Source organism: Argopecten irradians, chromosome 2, assembly GCF_041381155.1.
Source record: "Argopecten irradians isolate NY chromosome 2, Ai_NY, whole genome shotgun sequence".
Lineage (NCBI taxonomy): Eukaryota > Metazoa > Mollusca > Bivalvia > Pectinida > Pectinidae > Argopecten > Argopecten irradians.
In genome coordinates, this window is record NC_091135.1 from 2461774 (window position 1) to 2481536 (window position 19763).

Consider the following 19763-nt stretch of genomic DNA (forward strand, 5'->3'; position numbering starts at 1 on the left):
GATCATTCTGGTCTGTGCTCTATATGGGATGGATAGGATAACATCATGGGCGACAGGCAGTCATCTTGGATCTTAGTAGTTGAAGTTTGTTACTGTTATTTCTCAGAAATTACCAAAGGGATCGGTCTCAAATTTTGCTATTGGGAGAGGGATTAATGTGATTTTTAAAATGTGTACGGTATATTGCATACAATAATATTATGTTTGTAAAATACAATTGTACATATCCATTCAATTGGTTTCATTGTGTAAACATGTGCAGGGTAATTCTTAATGCTCAAAAAATATCAACAAGGATATCAGTTTGATAGTAAAGATTTATTTCTTAAATGAAGAATGACATCATAAATGTAAACTAGTTTTACAATAAAATATATTATAATAAAATATATTAAACTGATCAGTACAATTATGGACTAGACTAGATCTATATTTGTTTTCATAAATACTTCTGAAAACAATCTGGACAGATATTACACATAATATTAAGGAATAGGTGAGTATATATTTATATTAGAGAGATTATATATACTACAAAAAAAGGCATACAGCTCCAAAAGTAAGATAGAATATCAATAGCTGTATACTGTAAACATCTTTCTTTCACAGCTAATAAATTTAGTGATTTCTATTTTAAAACATTTTCACAGAGATTGAAGTTTCATGGATTTTAAATTGAATGGAAACACCTTTGAATTTCATTGTACAAGACTTACGGAAGATATAAATTCGCGGAGATAAACTTTCATGAATTTAACCTTGATCGAAAAATTCGCGAAAATTAATTGGACCTGAAAGAGAGTTGGTTTACAGTACTGTCACAATAATTAAATAAAATAATTAATTGATAAAAAGGAAAAACAATGACTCCTTCCCTTCACCTGTTTTAGGGGGATAGTAGGTTGTTAATGAACACTTGCAGTAAATCTTGTATTTAATGAAACAGAAATACTTCAATGTTCATGTTGATAACATTCAGCTTCATTAATGAAATTTCACGAAATGGACGGAATTAATGTTAACATAAATATAAAATAATGGACCAAGCGTAGATATTGGAGGTAAATAAAATAATGGACCAAGCGTAGATATTGGAGGTAAATAAAATAATGGACCAAGCGTAGATATTTGAGGTAAATAAAATAATGGACCAAGCGTAGATATTTGAGGTAAATAAAATAATGGACCAAGCGTAGATATTTGAGGTAAATAAAATAATGGACCAAGCGTAGATATTTGAGGTAAATAAAATAATGGACCAAGCGTAGATATTTGAGGTAAATAAAATAATGGACCAAGCGTAGATATTTGAGGTAAATAAAATAATGGACCAAGCGTAGATATTTGAGGTAAATAAAGTATTGTTTGGCCATGTAAATTATAATCAATGGCTCAGAATCAGTATAATAGGGCCATGAAAACATCTACATGTACCATATAGCTAGCTATTCTAGGACTCTGGTATATATGCTGGTAAGTACATCCAAACGGTTTAGGGTAATAAATCACTGATGGAAGAGATGTCTAACTGTATATTGACTAGGTTTTGAGTTGATCATCCTTTGAAATAGCACTGTACATGCATATGAAAAAAGCTTTGTATTTAAAGATATCACAATGTACAAAAAAATACAACATAGTATATATTAATTAAGCTATGATGAGCACCTGAGAAAGTTATATGATGGTGGGCTAAAAAAAAAACCCAGCAAAGAATGCCAAAAAAACATTTAATTAAAAAAAACAATTTGGTAAAAATAAGCACTTTTAAAAAAATAATAAAAATCTGAAAATCAATATTTCCTTATCATTTTATGCTATATGGTTACTTGCATGGCCAATTTAAATAACCCAATAACCAATGACTATAACCAATTTTAAATTATACATGTACAACAGATTTGAGAAAAAATATAATTGACTTTGAAGTTCAATGATTTCTGGTGTTAAGAATTTAATACATGTATAAATATTAACTTTTTCTAAACTATTTCAAGACACTTTAAAAAATTTGAACTTATAAATACAAATAATATTAGCACGAAGACCATGCTTTTATCAAAAGCAACTTAAAATGGAAAATAAATGTGCCAATAAATGAAACATTAAATATTTACCCAAGATATTCTTGCAAGCATGGAATGAATCAATGAATGAAAAAACAAATAGATTTTTACAGCCATTCTGATAATTCAACATGATCACAAATAAGGAACATTGAAACAGAAACAAAATGGTGGTCCAAACTTATGGTCACAACATATGGTCACATATTATAAAAAAAGTTTTTGATGGAGAGACCTGAAAATGTACAAGGAGAATGGAACCAGGCGTTTCAGTAAGTAAGTGTTGTCTGTTGTAATGCTTACACTCACTATAAAAATCTAGATCAAACGTAACATAAGAACTATGTACACAAGCTATCACAGTCAATTAATTATAATACTGTTTCTAGATTTTTGTTATATGAATAAACAAACGAAATTATAAAAGTCATCTATTAAATTCTAAAATATTAAAAGTCATATTGGATTTGTTTTTACCCTGCTACTTGGGGTAAGTTGCCCAATATACAAGTGTATAATATGTTAACATATCAGTAAAACAATACTTTATGATGTCTCTGTATGTCTTAGTTATGAGGGTACTATTTATCAACCCTGTTTAAAAGATCTTGATAGATTGATTGAACATTTTGACTTTAAATGAAAGTCAAGGTCAATACAGTAATTTAACAAACTAATTAAGCTCGCCACAAGTCTGACTACCCATATCATCTGGTAATCTAATCAAAGTTTCAAGAACATGTTGTAAAAAGTACAAAAATGTCTTCAGTTTCAAGTTACCTGGTAGCAAAAATGATGGAGAATAGGTCAAGAATTCGTTTATGATAGAAAATCTAAAGTTATATTTTTTTAAATCAATGAGAGGAAGTACTAATTAACAAACAATCTCAAGACTTATGTTTGCCGACTTTGAGCAGCGTTGAGTTTGTAATAGAGTCCTTGTTTAGACATCAGGTCACCATGACGACCTTCCTCCGCTACTTGTCCATGTTTAATGACACAGATTTTGTCTGCATTACGGATGGTGGACAGACGATGGGCTATCACAATACATGTCCTGCCCTCTCTGGCCTTGTCCAGGGCTTCTTGTACAACCTGTAAGGACAGCAAAGGCAACTAAGCATGTCGAGATTAGGACTATATACGAAGTTATACTAATATATAGACCAAATTTATCATGTAGGACAAAATCAAGTCTTATTTCTCCCAATGGTCAGGTTAAATATTTTAACAAAGGACATAAGGAAGGTGATGTTTTAAAGGTGAATGATACATTTAATTGCACATTTTTAATGACCCTATTTGAAGCATGTGCCAAAGGGCACTTAAAACTTTCAGAAAATTTAGGGGTGCTTAAAAATTAATGTTATTTTAGCCACAAATCAATTTATAGAGGAATTAAAACGTGGTATATATGATTTTTTCATTTTAGATTTATTGTATTCAAGAATTTTGATCAGGTCTGGAAAAGGGGCAGTTTATTGGCTGTATTATGCTATATGGTAACCTAACTTCCGTCCGTTACCTTCTCACTTTCTGTATCGAGGGCAGACGTTGCCTCATCCAACAGCAGGATCTTGGGATTTCTGACCAAGGCCCGAGCAATGGCCACCCTCTGTTTCTGTCCACCACTGAGTTGTGTCCCTTTGCTTCCAACATTTGTTTCATATCCCTAAAATATAAAAGTTATTTATAATGTAACAGGAGAGGAGAAAATGTAGCAGCCAGACCAGGATTCGAACCCGAGACCCTTTGAACACTAGCCGAGTGCTCTACCAGCTGCGCTACCTGGTCAATGATCGACCAAGTCCAATACGCCACATATTTAACAGTTAATATTCAGTGTGTTGTTTCAGTCTCTCAGCAAACTTTGGTTTTAGTTTGATTTGTAATTTTGTTTGTTAAATGTTCCAGTGATACTGTCAAGGTCATTTTAGGTGTGACATTGCATGATCTTTTTTTTTTTTTTTTTCAAATCTTAAATCAGTTGCCTATGATATAATTTCATGAATAATAGAAGAAAATTGAAAAAACTATCTAATAAAAAAAATAACAAAATAAAAGTTGATGTAGTACAATTTCTTGACCTTCAGAATTCTTATATGATAATGTTACAATATGCATGCATATGATTAAGTACAGTCACCATCCATTACTATATATTAAATGTAGTCCCTCTTCCATGACATCAGATAAATGGATAATTATATCAATCAATATTATCACTTCATTAAATTCAGATATTAAGTTAAAATTCATGAGTTGTTATGTACACTGACCTTTGGTAGTGATTCTATAAACTTATGAATGTTGGCACTTCTGGCTGCAGTGATAATCTCCTCCATACCGACCACACGGAAGTTGTCGCCGTACGCGATGTTTTCAGCTATGCTGCAGTCGAACAGTATAGGCTCCTGTGATACGATACCTATCTGGGATCTTAACCACTGTACGTTAAGATCCTTCATATCGTAGCAGTCCAATTTCTGTAATGAATATCAATAAGTATAGGGGTTGTGCTTCAGCAATGTTATATCTCATTCCCTAGCTATGTACGACTTAATTTGAAGAATTAAACTCTTCCGGAAATAAAAAATTATGAAAGATTGAAAAAGAAACAATTTATCGAACAAAATTGCTTCAGATTCCACTGAGAAAATGCATAAAGACAAATCCAATGTTCCAGAGTTGATAGTGTGATTAAGAATTTATCAAATTAGAGGGAAGCCGGTCAGTGACCTTGATTTATAAACTTGCCTCAGATATTTTCAGTTTTTTTTTATTTGTGCAGTTTCAAATGTAAAAGTGATGACATACAGTTTTGTGCCAAAAGTCATTCACATTTTTATGATGCGTTGTCAGTTAATACCCGGAAGTAATTACAGTTTCTTTCCTTGCGATTCAAAAAATGGTACTAGAATCGGAACTCTTTTTTGTTGTGCAAGATAAAGTACGTGGGTTGTCTCCCATATCTGTCAAATTCGCGTGGGGCTATTTTTGGTTTTGTAGCAGACTTCAACAATCATGAAGAATGGTTCGCCGGGAATTGACATTGCGTGAAAAGGAATAAGTGGTACGATTGAAAGAAGACAGTAGGAAAGTTGTAGACATTGCGAAAATTATAGGATTTTCTGATTCTACCATCAGTAAGTTTTTAAAGAATTTTAAAGAAAGAGAAAGTGTTGAAAATAAGTAGTAAAGCGGGCGGCCCAGATTAACAAGTGAACAGGGGGATTCAAAACTTTTTCGCCTAGTAAAACATGATCGTCGGCAAACATTGACGGATTTATAATCTACCCAATTTAATTCATTTACTCCTGTTAAAGTTTCAAAACGTACTGTACAGAGAAGATTACATTTTGAGGGTTATTCTAGGCGGTCTGTATATAAGACGTTGACGATATCAGCAGTTAACAGGAAAAAACCAGTGGAGTGATGCCGTGGACATAAAAATTGGATTATTTCTGAAAATTGGAACACTGTAATATCTCTGATGAGACACAAGTAATTTTAGGTACTGATCAAAAAGTATATTTGTGGAGAAAAGCCAACGAGAAATGGCGTCCCGAGTGTTTAGGGATCAGGACTGTACGTCATGGTAGTTCCCGAGTGTTTGCGTCGTTTTCCGGGGGTGTGTTTGTGCCTCCAGAGTAGGTGTACTGAGACCAATAGAAGGAAATTTAAAGACAGATAAGTACATTGAACTATTAGATCAAAATTTATGGCCTGTTGTCTTGAAACATTTTTCTGATAAGCCTTAAATATTCCAAGATAATAACTGTCCTGCACACATGTCGGGAAGGACCCGGGTAGCAGTGGAAAACAGAAATTAATATGAATTGTTTAACCTGGCCTTCTCACTCTTCAGATATTTACATCATAGAAAATGTATGGAGAATGATTAAGATTCGTCTACAGAAAGTGCAACATACTATTAAAAGTCGCCAAGAACTTATTGATGCTGTTGCTCAGATTTGGACTTCATTTACTCCGGGGTATATTGCTGCGCTGTATGTAACTTTACCAAGACGAGTCCAAGCTGTAATTAAGGCAAAGGGTCATGATGCATGCAGCAAAATACTAAAATTTCAGGTACATGTAGGTGCGTTTCATGGATTTTGAGTTATGGTTTTCTAAAGTTGAAATATTCATAATCACAAGACGACGCAACATCATAAATGTGTGTGGACTTTTGGCACTTGTTGGAACTTGTTCCCAGTTATCTCCACCTTCATGTGGATGTAAACTCCAGGAAAGTACAAACCTGCTAAGGTGTTGACAAATTACAGATATATCAGGGATAGATAAAGACGAAATCTTGTTAGCTAGTCTCCCTCTTACAAACCATCCACTTACCACAGATCCTTCATCAGAATCATAGAACTTCTCTATGAGTTGGACTGTCGTACTTTTGCCACATCCACTAGTCCCCACCAGAGCAAGGGTCTCCCCTGAAGATACTTCTAGTGTTAGACCTTGCAGAACTTGTACATTTGGTCGAGATGGATACGAAAACTTTGTGTTCCCGAAGGAGATCTTACTGGTAAAGTTCACCTGAAAGTAAGAGAACTTGAGAAGTGAAAATTGGCTCAGATAGGGAAATAATAAAAACAAGAGGCCCAGAGGGCCTGTATCGCTCACCTGGTTTGTAATGCCTAGGAATGTTCTGAATACAGGTTCATTGTTTCTTTTCTGAAGGAATTTGAATATTTACCTCTAATTCCCCTATTGGGCCCCACTCTTTCTGCTCCAAGGGGTCAAAGCCAAAATTTATACAAATTCTGTTAACCCCAAGGATGTTTCTGGGCCAAATTTGGTTACAATCCATGCAGAACTCTAGGACAAGTAGCGATTAATAGTATTTACCTCTATTTCCCCTATTTGGCCCCGCCCCTCCTGCCCCCAGGGGGTCAGAGCCAAAATTTATACAAGTTCTGTTCCCCTTCCCCCTAGGATGTTTCTGGCCAAATTTGGTTACAATCCATGCAGAACTCTAGGACAAGTAGCGATTTATAGGATTTACCTCTATTTCCCCTATTGGGCCCCGCCCCTCCTGCCCCCGTAGGGTCAGAGCCAAAATTTATACAAGTTCTGTTCCCTTTCCGCCAAGGATGTTTCTGGCCAAATTTGGTTACAATCCATGCAGAACTCTAGGACAAGTAGCGATTTATAGGATTTACCTCTATTTCCCCTATTGGGCCCCGCCCCTCCTGCCCCCGTGGGGTCAGAGCCAAAATTTATACAAGTTCTGTTCCCCTTCCGCCAAGGATGTTTCTGGCCAAATTTGGTTACAATCCATGCAGAACTCTAGGACAAGTAGCGATTTATAGGATTTACCTCTATTTCCCCTATTGGGCCCCGCCTCTCCTGCCCCCAGGGGGTCAGAGCCAAAATTTATACAAGTTCTGTTCCCCTTCCACCAAGGATGTTTCTGGCCAAATTTGATTACAATCCATGCAGAACTCTAGGACAAGTAGCGTTTTATAGGATTTACCTTTATTTTCCCTATTGGGCTCCGCCCCTCCTGCCCCCAGGGGGTCAGAGCCAAAATTTATACAAGTTCTGTTCCCCTTCCCCCAAGGATGTTTCTGGCCAAATTTGGTTACAATCCATGCAGAACTATAGGACAAGTAGCGATTAATAGGATTTACCTCTATTTCCCCTATTGGGCCCCGCCCCTCCTGCCCCCGTAGGGTCAGAGCCAAAATTTATACAAGTTCTGTTCTCTTTCCGCCAAGGATGTTTCTGGCCAAATTTGGTTACAATCCATGCAGAACTCTAGGACAAGTAGCGATTTATAGGATTTACCTCTATTTCCCCTATTGGGCCCCGCCCCTCCTGCCCCCCGGGGGTCAGAGCCAAAATTTATACAAGTTCTGTTCCCCTTCCCCCAAGGATGTTTCTGGCCAAATTTGGTTACAATCCATGCAGAACTCTAGGACAAGTAGCGATTTATAGGATTTACCTCTATTTCCCCTATTGGGCCCCGCCTCTCCTGCCCCCAGGGGGTCAGAGCCAAAATTTATACAAGTTCTGTTCCCCTTCCACCAAGGATGTTTGTGGCCAAATTTGGTTACAATCCATGCAGAACTCTAGGACAAGTAGCGATTTATAGGATTTACCTCTATTTCCCCTATTGGGCCCCGCCTCTCCTGCCCCCGGGGGGTCAGAGCCAAAATTTATACAAGTTCTGTTCCCCTTCCGCCAAGGATGTTTCTGGCCAAATTTGGTTACAATCCATGCAGAACTCTAGGACAAGTAGCGTTTTATAGGATTTACCTTTATTTTCCCTATTGGGCTCCGCCCCTCCTGCCCCCGGGGGGTCAGAGCCAAAATTTATACAAGTTCTGTTCCCCTTCCCCAAAGGATGTTTGTGGCCAAATTTGGTTACAATCCATGCAGAACTCTATGACAAGTAGCGATTTAAAGGAAATGTTGACGGACGGACGACGGACGACGGACGGACGACGGACGCCGCGCCATGACATAAGCTCACCGGCCCTTCGGGCCAGGTGAGCTAATAATAAACGTATAATTTTTCATATATACCGGGTACATCAGTATATATATTATATTTTGAGTGTTGTACTGATAGTCGTCAAGAATTGATTAATGTGTAGATGAACCTCAAATGATCCATCGATTCAAATATTTCATTATATATTATTTATATCTTTGAATGAATCATTCCCGAAATGTCAAACATGGTAAGAAAAAATTGGTTAACATTTCACAAAATATTTCTACTGCTATGAAGTGCAAAATTACAAGAAAATCCAACTGTTTGATTACTTTACCAATTATTAGATCTGATAAGTTTTCAAATTCTAACTGATGATCAATCTTAAATTGTTTGTTGATTATGTACAACACAAATTGACATAAAAGACAAAGGTTCTATATCTGTACAATCACTACCCAACATTTTTAAATATTGTACTTATTGTTTAAGAATGAAACCTACAGGTTTGCTGCCATCTTCTGATTCAGAGTCAATTTTAGGCACACGGTCTAACAGAGCAAATATATGGGATGCAGCGACCTTAGCTTTAGAGGCATCAGGAGCAAAGGAACTAGCCTGTCCTAGAGCCATACCCCCGAACACAATGGCTGAAAACACTCTGAAACAAAACTTTTACCCATTAGCCTAAAAATCACCTATTTTATATAAGCCTTCTTGAAGTACAACTATCAGATGTTGAAAAATATTTGTACATATATGAAATTATGTATGTCATTTTTTATAACTGAGATAGATCACTGATAGTACCTCATTTTAATTTATACACACTGATATGTTTTTTTATCATCAAAAACTAAAATCTCCATATCCAACTCAACAGATTTTAAACTTTTACCTGAAAACATCACCAAACTCCGTTTCATTTTCCCTGATAAGATAGGCTCCAAAGTAAAATGCGGCTGCATATGCATAATAAAGCATCGCCTGTGATACGGAGAAGGCCAGCCCAGTCAGGTGGCATTTTCTGATGGCCTCTCGGTAAGGTTGCTCCAGACTTTTGATATACAGAACAAATATTTTGTCCTCCATAGAAAGTCCTGCCACTGTCCGCATGTTTTCTATGGCTTCTGTGGCAATTTTTCCAGCTTCTTCTAAAGCCAACTTATTTTTCCCAGCGACTCCCGTTAGAATTTTCATCCTCAATCCAGCAGAGACTGCCATCAGAGGGATAAAAGCTAGAATAACCAGGGTCAATTTCCAGCCATAGATCATGCCAATGATGATGGCTGTCCCGATGTTGGCTAAAGCCTCAATGGCTTTTCCGATTGTGATGCCAGCTGCCTGCAGGTAAAGTATAAAATCACATCAAACACTGACTTCAGGTTCTAATCAAATGTTTTCATAACTTTCACTTCTCGGTTGTGGCATGATATTATCTCCCCCTAGTTCAAAACTTAACATGCCATATAAAGACAAATTTCTTGCTGTTAATTATCCAGCCCAATCATCCAACCAATTAGATATCAATAAATTATGATACATAATAAATTAGACAGTGCAAGGACATATCTGATCTCTTTTCCAATCAAAATGGACTGAGACAATGCAAAGTAATTACTTTAACTGTACAAGTAGTTAAAAAGTCAAAACCTCCCCTAAAAATTGCCCCCCTAACAATGGGGTTTGTGATGATTTCATTTTAGTTATTGTATGGCAGTAAAGAATAGAAGTATACCCCATGAACTTCAGAAGCCTCTGTGGCAAGTCTTGTGGTCAAGGCTCCGGTACTGTTCTTTGGGTCATCAAAATAGGACATGTCCTACACACCAAAATGGAAAAGACACTCAATCAATACTTTTAAATGTGTAAATTATTTTCCTACTATGTGTCCAACTATAGAAACTGAGCAGCATTTGAAATTAACGCCTGTGAAGTTAAGGGGGCCAAACTATATCTCTATTACCAGGTAGTAAAATTTACCAGGTACTTTAAATGTGACAAATATCAGGAAGGAAATTTTACAATTTTGGCTGTATATAAATCTAGATGATATAACAATACATGCATAATTACAGTGATAGGTTTTTACATTATAATAGATTAACTTTGACAATTTTTCAAGATTTTCCAGAATATTCAATATATTCTGTTTTTATATGCTTACCTGCCGCAGCATAGCCTCGAATGCCATTTTCCTCAGCCTCATTGTCAGATTTTCACCTGATTTACCAAACATGTAACTCTGAAAATATTTCAAAATTAACTGTAAAGATGTAACTTTAACTATTATTATTTCTGCATCCTTTTTACTGACATATTGCATAAACACAGCTTGACAATTTATCAGAAATGTTCCTTAAAGATGCTACACCGCTGACAATTACCAGTAGTATTTTTTCTCAATCAAAAACAGTAGCAGACGCATTAGTACTTTTCTTCAGTTACAAAAGTTACATACTTTACACTATTACCACCATTTAAAAGTTTGAGCTTCTAATTTTACGTCTTTAAGATAAAAACATTAAAAATAATTAATTGATCAACAAGTAGATTTTTTAATATTTCAATATATAATTTTATCCAATATTGTTTTAGTTTGTAAAAGTGTATCTTAGATACCTGTAGTGATAGGGCGATGAGAGCTCCGAGGCCAATACCGATGAGAATGAGGACATACTTCCTTATTTCTGTCTCCTGGTAACTGTAATCCGTGTTACCAAAAACCTGTACAAATATACCAAAATCAAATAAAAAACACGGAAATAACAATGAAAGGTAACAGTTAATATTACCAAAAACCTGTAAAAATATCAAAGATTGAAAATTGTAAAATAACAACTAAAGGTAAAACCTCGAGGTAATTAGAATTACCATAAATTAAAATGATAAAAGTACTAAGTCTTTGTTTATCAATACTTTTAATTGATTTTAATAGTGTTTACCTGGGTAAATTTCATTTCTGAATGCTTTTTGATTCTGGAGATAAAATAGTTTTGTACATACTGTAATGATACTGGAGAATATTATAGCAAAACACGGTTGAACTCCGCCAAACAACAAACTCGCAATACAGCCTATTACTATGAGGTACCACTCCGGGGAGTTTAGTCTCATGATTCTCTTGAACGATGGCTCGAGCAAGTCCTCTTCTTTCTTAAATGGAGATATTATTTTCTTAGCAGCAAATAAAAATTCCATTCTCTAGTTTTAAAAAAGGAGTTTGAGTATAAGTCTTAATTTATCTATATCTTGTAAAATTTCTTTATTTCTCTTAGAAAAACATTTGTATATGATTTTTTTTTTCTATTTTTTAAATAAAAAATCTAATGAATCAATTGTAATTTTTAATTAGCTAACGATTATGAAAAACAATATAGCTAGCTATTTCTGACTGGAGGCAAACCATGTAATGTTATCCACAACATAAATATGTCAGAAATATAAAACATAGAAGCAAAAGTTAATTAAAACCAATACCACATTCTGCTTAACCAATTATACAATTTGAGCGAGTTTTTGATCTCTAAGAGGTCAGATAGTCATCACATATTTCTGTACCTTGTCAGCCTCCTTATCAGATTTTACACCCTCTAACTTCTGAGCATCCACAACTGATTTCTGAGTCTTCAGCATTTTGGAAGATTTCTTTTCTGTTACTACATACTCCTCAATCAATTCATCCTCTATCAAACAAATAATTATAAGAACTTTAATGAGTGTTCTGCAGGTCGGAGGCAGCAGTGGTACAGATGTCATACGTTAAAATAAAACATAAATATAAAAGGCCCAGGGTACTCATGTTTGATCCATGTGACCTTGAATGAAAGTCATGGTCATTCATTTGAACACACTTGGTAGCCCTTTAAATCCCAGCATGCTACAGGCCAAATATCAGTACCCTAGGCCTTCTGGTTATTGAGAAGAAGTCGTTTGAATGAAAAAGTGCTTGACGAGGGACGGTGCATAATGACCCGAAGGGTCAGATGACCTAAAAAATGTTTAATAGGGAACCAGTGTGACACAGACATAAACATTACTGAGCTATGTAATTATTTATATCCATGGAAAAGAATAGACAAGAGGCCCAGAGGGCCTTAATGGTCATCTGACTACCTTGGCAATAGTAAAATTAATTTTATATGGTGTCACTTTGTCAGGACCATGTCAGGATCATTTTCAATTTCTTTCAACAAATTTTATTTCAAACAAGAGGCCCAAGGGCCTTAACATATAGGAAATTAATAAGATATAGTGTCATGGTAGCCATCTTTGATTTGTGATCAACCAGAGATGTAACAATACTTTGTCGGGACCATGTCAGGATCATTTCATGCAAATTTCAGCCAAATCGCACCGGTAGAACTTGACAAGAAGTTCAAAATGTATTTTCAAGATGGCAGCTGTGGCGGGCACCTTTGATTTCAGATTGACCCGAAAAATAACAACACTTTGTCGGGACCACGTCAGGATCATTTCATGCAAGTTTCAGCCAAATCGCACTGGTAGAACTTGAGAAGAAGTTCAAAATGTGTTTTCAAGATGGCGGCCATCTTGGATTTCGGAGCGACCCGAAAAATAACAACACTTTGTCTGGACCATGTCAGGATCATTTCATGCAAGTTTCAACCAAATCGCACCCTCAGAACTTGAGAAAAAGTTCAAAATGTGTTTTCAAGATGGTGGCTGTGGCGGCCATCTTGGATTTTAGATCGAACCGATAAATAACAAAACTTTGTTGGGACCATGTCAGGATCATTTCATGCAAGTTTCAGCCAAATCGCACCGGTAGAACTTGAGAAGAAGTTCAAAATGTGAAAATTACGAACGGCACACGACAACGGACGAAACACAATGGCTAGAGGTCATCCTGACCCTTTTCGGTCAGATGACCTAAAAATCAGCTGAGAAAAAAGGTGGAATACCTTACCTTCAGCATCATATTTTTTTGTCTGAAAACAAAATAGTATTTTATTAAGCGTTCTAAAACAATTAATAATGTCATTCTGCTACTTAAAAGGATGCTTCATTGCTACATTGGCAAATTATATATACAAAATGACAGATGCTGTAACCAGCAAGAAGTGCATGTGCATGTATAGAAACAACAAGAAGAAAGCTTGCATATGTATAAATAAATCCCTATATTTTGATAATGTTTTATATCCCCTATTTTGTGTAATATTCCTACCTGTAAGGTAACAAGTTGCTGGTACACTCCTTGTTTCTGCATCAGTTGTTCGTGTGTTCCTTGCTCGACAATATCTCCATCTCTAAACCCAGCAATGGTGTCAGCAGTTTTGATGGTGGACAGACGATGAGCTACCACAACAGTTGTTCTGCCAGCTCTTGCCTGAAATTTATAAATATTACAACAGTTGTCCTCCTAGAACGAATATATGTATACCCGGCCTACTATACCTTTTGGCTGGGTTGGTGCCTATGTGTCGTAATGGAGCACTGCTGAGAAAATCACTCAGGCACTATTTTCTGTACTTTTTTGTTGGTTTCCAATTATTTGAAGAGTATACATCCATTTATATATTATTTTTGTCCAAAACAAACATTACGACCGCATTACTACTCATAATACGTCAAATTCATAATTTGTAGACTTGCCGTATAATTTTACTTTGAAAAGGACATCATATTTATATGTGAAAAAAATAATGTCTCTCTGTGAATTTGATGTTTTATATGGTTCAGTTTTATTGCCCATTAGGTAAGTGATATAAAACAAGAACAATTATATGCATGCACACGTTTTGATAATGATTTGCACAATAATTTCTTTGCTCCATTAGTAGTAATAAGCACCAATTGTAGCTCTAAAGACAACATCATTATCTGTCTTAAAGTCTTTTGAGTTACAATATTGCAGCTATCATCCTGCCGGCTCTAGCCTGAAATTTATAGATATTACAACAGTTGTCTTGCCAGCTCTAGCCTGAAATTTATAAATAATCCAACAGTTGTCCTGCCAGCTCTAGGCTGAAATTCATAAATATTACAACAGTTGACTTGTCTTGCCAGCTCTGAGCTGAAATTTGATGTCATACATGAACCATGATCGAGTTTATCCATATGACTAATGTCATTTTATTTGTCCAAAATATTGCTGAAATAATTTGGTAAGTTTCTTTTTTATCATCCTTTAAACACTTCGAAAGTTTACGGAGGCAGATCGAGGCTCATTATCAGCAAATATAAGCCAATATCATCAGAATATTATATTGAGCCTATCAAATGATTCGTGTAAATCAATTAGATTCTTACCTTATCAAGTGCTTCCTGTACAATAGATTCACTCTCTGTGTCCAGAGCCGATGTCGCTTCATCCAACAGAAGAATGCGTGGATCTCTGACCAAGGCGCGGGCAATGGCTACTCTCTGTTTCTGACCACCACTCAGCTGGGCTCCTCTCTCTCCAACTAGTGTTTCATATTTCTGGTATGACACAGAAATGGGGGCTTTTTAATCTGTATATACATCTGTTTTCAGGATAATAAATGTTCGAATCGGTTCAATCACTCAGCATTCTTCTACATGTCTTCCATCTCTGATCTGAGATTTAAACTAATATTTAAGAATATTGCCAAGCAATAACTGTAGGTTGGATGCATTTCTATAGGTACTCAGGATTTCTGAACTTCAAATAAACATGAGTTTTATCCATGAACCTTAGATAAACTCAATTAAAGGTAAAAGAAATTGGACAGTTCTGCATACATACATGTATAAAGCATACAGTCAGTCTCTCATTAACTCCAAAATGAAGAGTATGACCTAATGTTATGGCTGTTGAGAGCAATGTAAGCCTTATCCTCCCGTAGACCAAAGGTTGGCTTGATCTATTGATCTTGTTGAATAAATCTAATTCCATGTCTTTAGTTCTAACTCTGCGACCTCTCTTTGCTTGTGTAAATTATGTGAATCAGTTATTACCAATTAAGCCTCTTTCAGTATCTTGCTAATTTTTGTGAATCATTGTTACCTCCGGGAGCTGCATGATGAAGTCATGAGCATTGGCCATTTTGGCTGCTGCTATGATTTGGTCCTGACTGACACCCTCCAGTCCATATCGTATGTTCTCCTCAATGGACGTAGCAAAGAGGACGGGCTCTTGGCTTACCACCCCAATGTGTTGTCTCAGCCACTTAACATTCAAATCCTTCATGTCTATTCCGTCAATTAGGACCTATATCATATATTACAGTATATATTTACACTTTCATGATATAATAAACTGGATGACTAATTACAAATAGTAAATACTAATTTGAATATATATATGGCTAATGTCATTAATTATGTTAATTATTTTATGTTTTCACAGAATTTTCAGTATCAATACACCATATAATTTTTAGCAGGATGTACTTCAAAACAAGCAAATTTGTGGAATTTCCATCCCCCGCTTTCAGGACATATTGTAGGTAAACATTATTGAGGTTAGGTGTAACCTTGGTTGAAATATGAAACAAGAGGCCCATGGGCCTTAACGGTCATCTGACTATTAGCACAACACAATGTAGTCGTTTAAAGATTTTAACCTTTTTGACCCCTGTGACCTTGTATGGAGGTCATGGTCATTCATTTGAACAAACTTGGTAGCCCTTCATCCCCAGATTCATCGCTGCAGGCCCAATATGAGTATCCTGGGCCTTTTGGCTCTTGAGAAGAAGTTGTTTAAATATTTAAGCCTATTTGACCCCTGTGACCTTCAATGAAGATCAAGGCATTCATTTGAACAAACTTGATAGCCCTTCATCCTAGCATGTCACAGGCCCAATATCAGGTCTCTAGGCCTCTTAGTTATTCACAAGAAGTTGTTTAAAGGATTTTTAGCCTATTTGACCCTATGACCTTGAATGAAGGTCAAGGTCATTTATTTTAACAAACTTGGTAGCACTTCATCCCAGCATGCTGCAGGCCCAATATGAATATCCTGGGACTTTCTGTTCTTGAGAAGAAGTTGTTTAAAGGATTTTTAGCCTATTTGACCCCTGTGACCTTGAATGAAGGTCAATGTCATTTATTTGAACATACTTGGAAGCCCTTTATCCCAGCATGCTACAGGCCAAATATCAGTACCCTGGGCCTTCTGGGTCTTGAGAAGAAGTCATTTAAAGATTTTAGCCTTTTTGACCCCTGTGACCTTGAATGAAAGTCAAGGTCATTCATTTGAAAAACTTGGTAGCCCTTTGTCCAAGCATGCTACAGGCAAAATATCAGTACCCTGGGCCTTTTGGTTATTGAGAAGAAGTCGTTTGAATGAAAAGTTTACGCACGGCGATGGATGGTGCATGATGACAATAGGTCAACCTGACCCTTCGGGTCAGATGACCTAAAAATAAAGTGAAGTCTTATTCAGAAGTAAGACATTTAACTTTGTTACCAAGTTTGAAGGAAATGGGTTAATATTTATTACAATTATTTTATGGAAGTGGCAGAAAATGACTTTTTTTTTCTCCATTAAATCAAAGGGCCATAACTCATTAACTAATTAAGATCTACCAAAAGTGGCGATCAAACTTGGTTAAGCCCTAAGGCATTTAACTTTGTTTTAACAAAATTAGTTTTAACATTTATTAGTTATTACACAGAAACTACATAAAGAAGACATTTGTGGTAAATTAAAGGGCCATAACGCTGATAAATAACCTCCGCTGAAAGAGTTGAGTGAACCTGGCCAGGCACTTAAGGCAAAAATCGGTTAATATTTATTACAGTTATTGTACAGAAGTGGCAGAAACTGACTTTTTTTTTTATTTAAGCAAAGGGCCATAACTCTGCTAAATAAGGTCCGCTGAAAGTCCTGATAGTGCTTGGCCGAGTCCTTAAGGCATTGAACCTTGTCACCAAGTTTGAAGAAAATCGATTAACATTTGTTACAGTTATTGCACGGAAACGAAGTGTTACAGACAGACGGATAGATAGACAGACAGACAAACCCAAATTAATATCCCCCGTTTCGGAGAAAGCGGGGGATAATTAACTGGCTCTATATTGCTCTTGTATGTTCACATTCATTTGAAACTTCAGTACTGATCTTTTGTTCTACTGGGTATGTACTGAAATACATGGATTTTAATCTCCACAATAGTTGGTTTATTTATGTGACAGTCAGATGACTAGTACACGTGTTAATGTTGGACCTAAAGTGTTCCCACTGTCAACTTTCTGTCAAATATAACCAAATACATTTTTAAAATAACTAGACGTATTGGTGCTTTTCTAAGTCACTGGCCCTACAATCTACCTCAGAGTGCTGATAGAGTGTAAACTGCTCACCTGTCCAGCCTCAGGGTCATAGAAGCGCTGAATCAGTTGGACCATGGTACTTTTTCCACACCCGCTGGATCCTACGAGAGCTACAGTTTGTCCTCTCTGTATCTTCATGTCTACCTTGTTCAGTACCTTCACCTCGGGTCGGGCTGGGTATCGAAACTCTATGTCTCGGAATTCTATATTCCCTTCCAGGCTGTCCGGAGACTTGCCTTCCTCCGAACTACTGTCAATTTCTGGACTCTTAGGAAAACAAAAACAAGTAAACATTTAGTATGTACACACGATATATCCTATTGATTTTCCAGCAGACCATATTGATTTTATTTGCATATTTTCCTAAAACCAAATACATTCACCTGTAATAAATGCACAGAATCAGGTGTTTGCTAGGATTGTTACATGCAAGTTTTCAATGAAAAATGTTGTTTTATAAATATTTCTCACCAAATCAATGAGTTGGTATATGGTGTAGGCAGCAGCCCTGGCCTCTGTGAAATCCTGAAGGTTTGGCAGTCCAGTACCAAGGGACATGGCTCCAATCAGCACCGCAAAAAACACCTGAAATCAATGTGGTAAAATATCAGTAAATTTCCTCACAATATGTCAGATCAAGGTGAAAAGACTCGAGTCAGCTAAGTATTTAAACTATATGAGTGGAGAAATATCTAACATTTTAATTGATTACCACCCAGTTCTCCGATATAGATACCAAACTCCCATACGCATACCCCAGTTAGCCGACCGGAGAACAAGGGTAACTTTACCCGAAACCTCCCGCCTCCTCTAAATATTTTGTAATCGTTAAGCATCGAGCTGTAATCAAACTATGGGCCTCCCACTAGTTCTTAGACTAACTCGTAAGGCGAACTTCTATACCTAGGAACTCTCCTTCTCCCTCGTAAGGAGAACTACTATACATTTATACTACTGAATTACCAGTTCTCACTCTCCTCGTAAGGTTCGAATAACTGACTTCACCAAAAACTCCCCCAAACTCTCACCAGGAACTCTCCCTCGGTCGAGTAAAAACTCGCGAAACTACTATTTACCCAGTTCTCCTTCTCCCTCGTAAGGCGAATTACACGCCTACTTTCCATTCGTAAGACCGAAACTTATACTCTCCTAGAAAGACCTATACCAACTCGTCCTTTCCCCGCCCGTAACGAATACTACCCAACTCTCCTCTCCCGTAAGATCGAACTACTATACCCACTGTTTTCTCCTTCCCCTCGTAAGGCGATACCTACTCATACCCAAACTCTCCTCTCCCTGCGTCTCTACTATTGTTCTCCGTATCGTGAAAGAACGAACTACTATACCCAAGTTCTCTCCTCTAGTAGCCTCGCTTACCCCAGATTACTCTCGGCTCCCAAACGAACTACTATACCCAGTTCTCCTCCCTCCCTCGTAAGAAAACGTCTTACTACTATACCAGTTCTCCTCTCCCTCGTAAGTGCGATACTACTATACCAAGTTCTCCTCTCCCTCGGACGTCCATAACTACTATACCCTACTCTCCCTCTCCCTCGTATACGCGAATAATATGACCCAACTCTCTACACTCCCTCGTAAGGCACTACTATCTCCTCTCCCTCGTAAGGGAACTACGAAGTTCTCCCCTCCCTCTAAGACGAACTACTATACCCCCCCAGTTCTCCTCTCCCTCGTAAGGCCGAAACTACTATACCCAGTTCTCCTCTCCCTCGTAAGCACACTCTTATACCCATCGAACAAATACCTACGTAAGGCGGAACTACTATAAACCCGCCCACACTCCTCTCCCTCGTAAGACGAAACTATACCCAACTCTCCTCTCCCTCGTAAGGCGAACTTACCCAACTCCCTCGTAAGTGACGAACTACTATACCCATCTACTCTCCCCTAAGGCGAACAACTTACCCAACGAACTACTAAACCCAACTCTCCTCTCCCTCGTAAGGCGAACT

At 36.9% G+C, this 19763-nt stretch overlaps 1 protein-coding gene across 2 annotated transcripts; it reads right to left on the reverse strand.

Moving 5' to 3' along the window:
- Window positions 1-305: 305 nt before the first annotated feature.
- LOC138314124 (phosphatidylcholine translocator ABCB4-like) lies at window positions 306-18369 on the reverse strand. Of its 2 annotated transcripts, XM_069254301.1 has the most exons (17): window positions 18262-18369; window positions 17821-18057; window positions 15521-15724; window positions 14803-14973; window positions 13718-13879; window positions 13457-13478; window positions 12088-12212; window positions 11533-11682; window positions 11149-11253; window positions 10694-10771; window positions 10265-10348; window positions 9425-9870; window positions 9031-9187; window positions 6423-6620; window positions 4346-4552; window positions 3592-3738; window positions 306-3161 (listed from the first exon to the last, which is right to left on the reverse strand). In XM_069254301.1, the coding sequence occupies exons 1-17, from the start codon at window positions 18346-18348 to the stop codon at window positions 2961-2963; spliced, it is 2781 nt and encodes a 926-aa protein (XP_069110402.1). In that variant the 5' UTR covers window positions 18349-18369; the 3' UTR covers window positions 306-2960. The 2 variants fall into 2 exon arrangements, with proteins under 2 accessions (XP_069110402.1, XP_069110403.1); XM_069254302.1 differs by lacking the exons at window positions 306-3161; window positions 3592-3738; window positions 4346-4552 and adding an exon at window positions 5994-6105.
- Window positions 18370-19763: the final 1394 nt, after the last annotated feature.